Source organism: Atta cephalotes (assembly GCF_000143395.1).
Source record: "Atta cephalotes unplaced genomic scaffold scaffold00010, whole genome shotgun sequence".
In the NCBI taxonomy this organism is placed as follows: Eukaryota; Metazoa; Arthropoda; class Insecta; order Hymenoptera; family Formicidae; genus Atta; species Atta cephalotes.
Window position 1 is genome coordinate 1,610,540 of NW_012130074.1, and position 11,420 is coordinate 1,621,959.

At 26.1% G+C, this 11,420-nt stretch overlaps 1 protein-coding gene across 1 annotated transcript in view; it reads left to right on the top strand.

Annotated features, from left to right (window-relative positions):
- Window positions 1-3,871: 3,871 nt before the first annotated feature.
- Window positions 3,872-11,420, top strand: part of LOC105627684 — a 10,444-nt gene continuing 2,895 nt past the window's right edge. The window contains exons 1-3 of the mRNA XM_012208962.1: window positions 3,872-3,967; window positions 4,535-4,763; window positions 9,111-9,408. Of these exons, the coding sequence (XP_012064352.1) occupies window positions 3,872-3,967; window positions 4,535-4,763; window positions 9,111-9,408 (623 nt within the window). The remainder of the gene's footprint in view (window positions 3,968-4,534; window positions 4,764-9,110; window positions 9,409-11,420) is intronic.

The window sequence follows — 11,420 nt, forward strand, 5'->3', positions numbered from 1 at the left end:
ATAATACCATAAGTATGATCTAAAAGTGATGTATCTAAATATTATTTATAATATTAAACTTAACTGTAATCCATATAAAATCATCACATACACAGTAACATTGCAGAAAATTATGTCTTAATATTCCAAAAACGTGCAAAAATAATATGCTATATAAAAATATGTAAAAATGATAATTAAATAATCTAGAAACGCAGCCATACATACCCAGTTTATACGCATATATTATATCAATGATAAAGAAAAGTCTTGTTCCGTTTTAATTTAATTCTGGTAAACTGTGCATTGTGTACTGATCTAGTTGTCTCTCGTCACACGTCGGAGAAACGCGCGTGCTCCGTTATCGACCAGAAACTCCAATCCTCCTCCACGTCTCATCACTTCTCGCCCAGTCTCGATCCGCCGCGGCGTCCGAACGCATTCTCGGCCGAATCCCAGCTCGCCGGGGCGCGGCAACGCCTGCCGAAGCATCCCCGAGGATCGGCCGTTGAACGTGAATACTTCTTACGTGCTCCGATGACAGACCGAATATCGGCGCAAAGATGACGAGGGAGAGACTGACGGATCGGTAGCTAAACATTAATCTGTATATTTTCCCAAAAAAGATGAGAAGTTCACATTCTACCGATGTTTGTGTTTATATCCGCGATCTCTTCAAGAGATCGGATTCAGCATGGCAATAAATGTGGCTAAGGTATTATTGTCGACGGTATTAATTAAGGAAATAATTGGATATTAGAAGTATAACGACGGTGCTTCACCGTTGCAACTTAAAATTGCTCTATAAGAAGATTTTGAAGATTCTATCCGAGTGTTGTTACTGAAAAAATATTACTGAATGCATCACGTTCAAGCATTTCGCGCGTTATATCTGCGAAATCATAATAGATATCTAAAAACAGCTGTTTGAGAGTTTCATCTCTTCAAGTTCACATGCGCAAGGACACAGGATTTGACCGAATGTACGTACATCTTATCTTAGGTTTCGCCTGTTGATAATCTTGATATTACATGTGATTTATATACTTTAAGAGATTAATAATAAATAAAATTAGTCTCTAAAATTTGCAATATTTTGATAAGTTTTTTGTTTTCAAATAAAAAAAATTTTTTTAATATTTATAGATAACTAAAATAAAGAATCTCAAGAAGAGACTTTATAAAGATGGTTTTTTTACATTTATTTGCTCAAAATTCAAAGTTGAATTTATTATTATATAATAATTAAAGAAAATAAAACTCTGAAAAATCAAATATTTATTTTACATCCAAATAAAATATTTAAAATCACAAATAAAATTATATTTAATTATAATTATCAGGGATGCACCGAATCTCGGATATCTAGCGTCAAATTCTTTTCGGATATCCAATATCTGGTCGGATATCCGGTAGGGCAATTATCCGATCGGAAATTTCCCCGGATATCCTGTCGAATATCTGGAAAAAGAGCTTCCAAGAAGAAAACTTCAAAGAAAAAAGATAAAAATGACGATAATAATTTTTTTTATCTTTTCAAACGTGATAGAAAAAAAAGGAAAAAGAGAAAGAAAGAAATGACTTGTACAAACTTCAGCTGAAAAGAATAGAATTTTGTATTAATAATGCAAACTATCAATATAAAATTTCAATTAAATATATATTATCGGATACTAATAATATTCGGTCAGAGAGTGAAAAAGTGCCGGATAATGTCAGATATCCGATACTTACTTAATAATTATTAGATCGACGAGAAAAAACAATTAAGAAAAATAAATTAATTTTTGGTTAAAAGAGGAGTTAATATTTAATTATTGTATATTTTAGAGTAAAGTTATATACATATCCAAAATTATATTTTTTATTATTTATGAATATTTTTATACAAATATTTCAATATAAAATTGATTTTAACCTTAATAAAACTTTGTTTTAAAATGCAATTGTTTTCACTTTTTAATTTTTATTTTATTTTTATATTCTTCACTATTTTAATCTTAATTTTTAATTAATTTAAAATTAAGATCAAATGTTAAAAAATTAAAATAATAATAAAGTAAATATTAAAAAATAAGAAGTCTAATAATTAATTGAATTAAAATCTTCTCTTTTCAGTGTATTTAAAATTAAATAAAAATGTCAGATTATATTATTTGTTTTTATACTATGATTTTTGTTAAAAAAATTTATTCTGAATTAATTAAAAAATTCGTAAACAAAATATTTTAATTATTTCATGAAATATTATTTATGTATCGAGAAGTATTAATATTCATACAACAATATTAATCCTCATACAACATACCTTATTTGAAGGAAGTCACATAAACATCACGATATTTATACAATATCGTCCATATATTGTGATGTTTATGTGATATCCCTTGAATGACATATGCTATATGGATAATTTTATCTTTTGTTATAGAAGAGAAAAAGCAAGAACATTTATCTATATAGCTATACTGATAATGTTCTAGGAATACAATCGATGGATGCACCTGCTCTGGGAATGTATACGTTATTAAATATACAACCGCAAATAGATCTAGGAAGAACAAAATGAGCAGAAGTTTGAATGGGATGGAAAAGAGACAGAAAAGATAATGCTAAGGCTCTACCCATTAGATTATCGCGTAGATACGCCACAATTATTATTATTGAGAAGAGCTTAAGGCAAATAGTTATTAATATAAATGCGGAAAAGGCTCCGTTCCACTTGCTTGATAGAACTCAAACAGGCCTCATCTAGATTATGTGTGACCAGTCATTTTTTTATTATACATATCGATGAAAAAGTACGACAATATGTATAGAACATCAACATCTATAGAAAAAAACAGTTCACAGGCTGGCGATAAAAAAATAGATATAAAAACTTAAGATCGAAGAAATTAAAAAAAAGTTAAGATCAAACAGTGTGTCAAGCAAACATAAATTGGTTCGAATAATAAACAAGAGTCAACTAATATCTCGGAAGAGCAGCTTTGTTGCTTGTAAAAGTTATCGTTTAATATACGTGTGGAATCGAAAAATAGGAATAAATCGTGGCGATTAGATCGAAACGCCCCTTAAATGAGTAACGATATATTATTTATGTATGCCGACAAAATAGCAGCGATGCTCCATAATCAACGTTCTAGAAGTCTTCCAGGTCCGTGCACGGCCACTAAATTAATCGCAAAATGTCAATGAGAAGATAAATCGCACTCAAAATCTCATAATTCTTCATCTCTCGTAATCGTCATTACGAAATTCATGGACCACACGAACATATCGCAGCTTGATAAAGAAAATGTGAGTCTAATGAGAAGAAGAGAAACAACGAAAGAAGAGACACTTTTTGCCAATTCTCAGCTCATTTCGATAGACAATCATTGAGAGAGTAGAACCTGATTCGATGCAGAATACATATGTTTGCGTATTTTGAATTTTTTGGTATGCATGCTACGCTACGGGCTAATTGCTATAAATATAAATTGCGAAACATTTGACGTATTTATTCATGCGCTTTTCATTGCGAATTAAGATGTTCATGAACTTTGCAATGAGTAATCGTATCTATGGGAAGATACGATGTACATAATAAAAAAAGAAACTCTCTTGATCATTGCAAAGAATGATGGAAAATAGAAGGACCAAGACTGCTCAATTTAATTCTATCTTCTAAGCTGCCGTTCTTTGTGAAAAAATTTCGACACAATAATGGCAAACAAAGATGTAACATAATAATATAATTAATAATATATTTCTTTTATATTATAAATGAGAAATACGGAATCTAAATTTTAATCTACGAGTTCTAATTTATGAGATAATTAATGAGATAAATGTCTAAACCACAAGTGATATCGATATTCTGTTATCGTTGTCAAAGGCATTGAACATAATGTATATACTGATTGTACAATTCTATCTTACACATACAAAAGTATTTGATGCATGCAACCGCTCTGTTATGCGTGATCATCACTCTCTTGAAGAGGTAAAATAAATATTCCGTTTTTTTCCTGCCAAAAAACATATTCTTTTGACATTCATAAACATATTCTGTACATAATTTTTTTTTTTTCATGGCGAGCAATGATTGAATCTTGTTAACTATATTCTTCTTTATGTATATCGATAAATTCGAATAAATTAAGTTATTCAAAACATTTTTTTTTAAAGCATCATAAATCAAAATCAATTAGAGTATTAATTAATTTTTGCAAAAAACAAAGAAATATGATAATAAATTTTTTTGTTGATCAATTTTTTATCAGTCAATTTCATCGCACTTTAAAATTATTTATTAAGCTAATCTTTTGATGCACATTATCAAATTACATGACTTTAAGGTTTGTATTCATAGTAATTATTCAACCTGAAATCCGATTTAAACTAGGTTTAAATTAAGCTTTTATTTGAAAAATGCGATTCTCAAACAACAATTTAAATTGATTCAAATCTAGCTTACTAGCTTGTCTGACCAAATCGTAAACCGATTTATAAATAGAACCATACAATCTTCAGTGTAATAAAAATCATTTCCTTTTTTTCTTTGATATAGGCACTGTTTCGCGGCGGCAAAAAAGCTGTTGACGATGAGTGTGAATCTACCACGGCATTAATCAAAACTAAAATACAAAAGGGAGGTGTGCGACTACGAAGATGGCTAATTGCGCTACTGCTATTTCTATTAACATCGCTTCTTATTATCAACAGTTACAATACCGGTCAATTTCGGATCACCCGATTCGGAGAAATGGCCAAACCAACTATTCAAGATGCAATAACCCGTGAGTATTAAATCATTATTTAATCATTATTTAATTTTAAATCATTTTATTTAATATGAGGGTAATTCAAATACTTATTGTTAGAACTTTATGTTGCGGCAGAAATATATCAATATACATATACAAGTGTAATGAATGTAACAATATGTAGGTATGTAAAAACTATCTCTTTAACAAAATTTTAATATTTAAAAAAATATTTCATTTTTCTCTTAATACTAATATTAAAAATGATTCATTAACTGATCGTTTAGTATGTGTTTATAAAAAGTAAATACTAAATTCCATTACAGTGTACTTTTAAAAAGCTTTTACAATCGTTAAATAAACTAACATATTATAATTGTAAAACTATTTGGAAAATAAAACACTATCCAAGGCCTACATGTGTAAACGGTACAAAATTTTCTCACAATCTTGATGATCATAAAGACGCTTTAAAAAAATGTTTTTTAATTTAGCATACACGAGATCATTGCGCATGGTAGATATGATATTATTGCCGTAAAATTTTATGAAATCAATATAACTTTTAACAGCGCTAATGAAATGTCTAGAATTAATATGAATAATGTTTAATCAAAAGTAAAAACATAAAAGTATGTTCTTTGCTTAATTTCAAAAAATAACAAATAACAAATAGTATAGGACTCTTAATTTTTTAAAAGACAATACAAAAAAGTGTAGGGCATATAAGAGTCAACGTAATTAATTATAAATGCAAGAACTAAAATATGATATATAAAATGTAAAAAAAATTCTATATATAACACATTATAAAATACATTACATAATCACAGAATTATATGTATGTCTTACAATTAGTAACTAAACTTTAACTTTAAAATTAAAATGTAACAGCTATTTAAAACTAAACGAAGAAATAAAATTTTATTTATTTTTATCTTTAAAATTTAATTTTTATTTTCAATCGTTTATAATTAAAAAAATATTAGTATATTGAATATTTTTAAGAAAAAAATAATTTTTTGAAATCAATACAAAGAAACATATAAACCCTATCAACGTAATTAATTATAAATGCAAGAACTATAATATGATATATAAAATGTATTAAAAAAATTCTATAAATAACATATTGTAAAACACATTACACAACAAGTTTCGGCTCTTGGATTAAGCCATCCTCAGATAAAACAAATTCATTTCCATCGTCCATAGACAAATCGTGATGAAAGTTATTCAATTTATACAGCGATATTGATGAATGCCTTATGGAGACCATGAACTTGCAAGCGATTTATTGATCGATTGTTAGGAATTTCATGATATTTTAATTAAAGAAACATATTTGTTAACCAATAAATAAAAATAAAATGAAAATCTAAATAAAATAAAAATTTATTAAAATGTTATCTACTTTTAAAATTCTGTAAAAACCAAACAAAAATATCACCTCAATAAAACACTTACCAATGTGAGTTTATCGCAGTTGTCATTTCTTAAGAAAAAATAGTTCGTCAAATTTATCATATCATAAAATCATGTAAAATATAAAAGGTAGTATATCAGTCAAATAATAATAATACATAATACACAGTTACTATATTAAAACTTGATAATCAGTATAGATCGAATTTTTCAGACAGATTTTTACATTAATAAAGTAAATGAAATGCTTGGTGACATAGATAAGTATGAAATAATAAAAAAGAGATCCTTGTAAAAAATGACAATATCTCTCAGAATTATGCTTATAAGATGGAGGACTTGCAAAGATATTAATGAAGCTCAATATAGACATTTATATTGCAGTGATGGGTTGCTTCCGAAGACCTATGCAGTGTCGAAGATTCACAAACTGAATTGTCCATTCAGGATCATAATGTCTTCAATAGAGAGTCCGTTATATTCCTTAATCTCATTTTTATATTCCTTAGCCTTATACACAACATCGCGTTTGAAACTATTCCTAAAGCTGAGAGTTATATAAAAAATAGTTTTCAGCTTGTTAAAGATCTAAAGGGATGAGAATTGACAATAATTACAAATTCATCTCATTGAATGTAGTTTCTCTCTTTACTAACATTCCATTCCAGACATGGCTATCGATTGTGTAAATGAATTGGAATTTCATCTTAAAAAAATATGACTTACCCAAGACGGAGTTCTTGATAGCGGTTCGGTTTATTCTAGATTCATATTTTACATTTAATAATACCATCTATAAACAAAATTTCGCCCATGGATTCTCCGGTGTCATTACAAACTTAGTGATACAAAAATTAGAGAGAATGTTTATTATCTTACAACAATTAGTTGTTTTTTTATTATCGTTATGTTGACGATCTAGTTGCTGCTGTTCCTTCTTCTAAAATCAATTCGTTTTTCGAAAGTTTTAATTCGTTACATTCACGTCTACAATTCATATTAGAAGTAGACTTGACTTACTAAATTTGACATTATGATCACGATCAAAAAAAAATATTTAATCTTCGCGATTGGTGTCAAAAACCGACTTTTTGAGGGAGATTTTTAAATTATTTTTCAAATTTTTATCTCCCAAAAGAAGGGTATAATTTTTGGTTTGTAGACAAGATTTTATTATTATCTGACTCTGAATTATAAGAATCTTAATTGTTAATAGAGAACGATTATCCCCTTAAATTCATTTTTTTGACACAATCAATTAAAGTCAGAAGTATTCAGCGTGGAGGAAGACAGTAGTACGTGATTGCTCGAACAATAATGATAAGTGACAATAGTGACAAGAAATATTACATCATGGTTTACTATGCCCTTTGTTCCATCGATAACAGAGAAATTCAAAAAATTTAATAGAGAGGATATTAAAGTTTTATTATAGCTCTAATAAATTGAGTAAGTTTATTAAGGTACAAAGGGATTCTCATTCAAATTGGTTCAAAGAACAATGTAGTCTACAAGATCATTGTGATCTTCTACAAGGTACTTATGATGCATCATATGTCGGACAAACTTAAAACCAGAATTACAGAACATCATAATCATATTCGTTGGAATACATCTACTCGATCTATAATCACCGAACATAGACTGCAGACACATGATTTTGACTGGAATAACATCCAGATACTAAATGAAGAATCATGTTATAATAAATGCTTAATTTCTGAAATGTTAAATATTAAAAAACAAAAAAACAGTCTTAATTTCCAAACAGACACCTTCACAAAGCAAATACATCGATTATAAATTTGTTCTTATTTATTTTATCAATTAATTGCAGTTCAAATAGTGACCGTCAGTCTTATCGATATACATACATACATATCTTTTAAAAAATTCTGTCTGGAAAATTCGATCTGTACTGATTATCAAGTTTTAATATAGTGACTGTGTATTACGTTTTATTACTATCTGACTGATATATTACCTCGTATATTTTACATGATTTTATGATGAATACATGATTTGACGAACTATTTCTTCTTAAGAAATGATAACTGCGATCACGTTGGTGTTTTATTGAAATGTTTTTGCTTGGTTACAGAATTTTAAAAGTAGATAACATTTTAACAGATTTTTATTTTATTCAGATTTTAATTTTATTTTTTATTTTTATTTATTGGTTAACAAATGTGTTTCTTTAATTAAAATATCATGAAATTCCGAACAATCGGTCAGTAAATCGCTCGCAAGTAATTCATGATCTCCGTAAGGCATTCATCAATATCGCTGTATAAATTGGATAATTTTTATCACGATTTGTCTATAACGATGGGAATGAATTTTAAGGTTGTGAATTTTGTTTTATCTCAGGATAGCTCAATCCAAGAGGTGAACATGTTGTGTAATGTGTTTTACAATGTGTTATTTATAGAATTTTTTTAATACATTTTATATATCATATTATAATTCTTACATTTATAATTAATTACGTTGATAAGGCTTATATGTTCTATACTTCTTTGTATTGATTTCTAAAAATTTTTTTTTTTCTTAAAAATATTCACTATATTCACTAATACACTAATATTTTTTTAATTATAAACGATTGAAAATAAAAATTTAAAGTTTAATAGATAAAGATAAATAAAACTTTATTTCTTCGTTTAATTTTAAATAGCTGTTACATTTTAATGTAATTTTAAAGTTTAGTTACTAATTGTAAGACGTACATATAATTCTGTGATGATAATTAATAAATCGTGAAAAAATATAGTAATGATACAAAAAATAATCTTTTATACTCAACATACAAATCTTTCATGATAAATTATTATAACAATATAAATTTTGTTTATATTCCATTTGATCTTGTTTATATTCATTCTCGTATATTTTCGTACTTATTTTAATTATTATTTTGTATCTATTTTAATTGTTAATTCGTAAATTTTACAGAGGAATACATATCGACAACATCAAATGTATACATGCCAATAGGCAATGGTGGCTTTCTAGTTCGCAACAAAGGATGTCGGTTACCGGCAATGGATCCTTTAGATCTTGTAGTTCGACGTTTCATAACAAAAGATATGTTCGAATGCGAGTACGGAAATTTTCCACCATTAATTGAATCGAACAATACCGCGCTATTCGTTAATCCGCTAACGTGGAACGAATTTCATAACAGTCCGGGCGGTATAAGCTGCTGCTGGCGACCATTTTGGCGAACGAAAGATAATGACAATGCTGTCACGTTAGTATTATAAAAAATTTTTAATAAAAATTATATAAGTATATATATATTATCATGGTTGGGTAAGTTAATATTTTCTTTACTAACTAAATTAAATTGAATGAACAAAATACTAACTCAATTAAAGTTAAGAATTAATGTTATTGAATTGACTAAAAATTAAATAAAGAGACTAAAAATTATACTTTAAATAACAAAACAATTACAATAAACATTCATCATAAATTTAATATTTTAACATTTTAGTTATTTATTAAATTAAATTTAATATTTTAGTTATAAATTATGTGAAATAACAAAAATATCTGTTGTACAATAAAAAACTGAATTTTTATATTCTACATAGATATTTTCATATTTTGATATATTTATATAAAAGAAAAATAAAATATAATTTAAAAAACTGTAAATACTCTTGTACTTCTCTTTGTACTAGCCATGTCTGCACATTCTTTAAAAACTATATGTAAATAAAAAATTTATTCTTTCTTTATTATTCTGACATAAAGTAAGGACAACATAAAACAATTGCACTGATAGTACTTCCTAAATACAAATCTAAACCACATTCATTTTCACTACGCGCACCCACAATTATTCAACACAATTATTCAACTTTTTCTAAATTAATTCTTTAATGTTTTATAGAAAATTTTATAAAAAATAATATTGGCGCGCGTTTAGAGATTAAAAAAAACTAAAACTTAAAAAGAAAAACTTAATAAATTAAAATTAAAGATAACTAAATTAAGGTAACTAAATTAAGTTGGTAATAAAGTTTAAATAAATTAAATTAAGGTAATTAAATTAAATTGAAAATTTATTTATTTAAAATTAACTAAATTAAGTTAAAAATTATTAATTTTTTAACTTTTTATTTAACTTTTAATTTATTTTTATTGATTAGTTACTACCCAACCCTATATGTTATGTACACATGTGTACATAAATTATATATTAAAAGTGTATCAGACAACCAGTATTCCTCTTTTCTCTCGGAAATGAATAGTGAAAGAAAAAATTGAAGAAAAAAATTTTCATTATTAAAAAGATAATCTAGGTTAAATCTAAAATTTTTAATAGGAATATAAGTCGAGTAGAATACACACTGGATAGATTTTTTAAAGATAAACAATTACAATAAACATTCATCATAAATTTAATATTTTAATATTTTAGTTATTTATTAAATTAAATTAAATATTTTAGTTATAAATTATGTGAAATAACAAAAATATCTCTTGTACAATAAAAAAACTGAATTTTTATATTTCTATATAGATATTTTCATATTTTGATATATTTATATAAAAGAAAAATAAAATATAATTTAAAAAATACAAATATTCTTGTATTTCTCTTTGTGCTAGCCATATCTGCACATTCTTTAAAAACTATATGTAAATAAAAAACTTATTCTTTTTTAAAGATAAACAGTTTTTGCAAAAATAAAGAAATGTCACAGAATCGTTCATTTGTCAAAACATTAAAATTATCGAAAATTTAAATTAAAATTTTTAACATCAAATGTTATGTGATAAATCGATGAGTAGATTGTGCTTTTAGGAATAAAATACGAAGTGAGAAAAATTGTAGCAAATTCTTAAATTTTTAATTGAAATATAGGTAAAATAGAATATCATTGAATAAACCCATTAAAAAGGAATACTTCTAAATAAAAAAGATTTTAATATTTTTTACTATTAACAAAAAATGACATAATTTCTTATTAATGCGTTTTCTCAATTAAAATAAAAATAGAGGAAATAATTATATTTAAATTTTGTTGCTCATACGGTTTGATCTTAAAGATTTTAATTTAATAAATTCCCGATAACTTTTAACGTCTAGACAATAATGATTCATATAATCTGTGATTAAAAAAATTTTTTCTCGTAAATCGTGACATAAAAAAAAGATATTAAAAAAAGACAAAAGTTTAAACAAATAAAAACAAAAAATTTAAACAAATGTATATCTCGCAATTTTTAACAAAAGATTGACTCCTATTA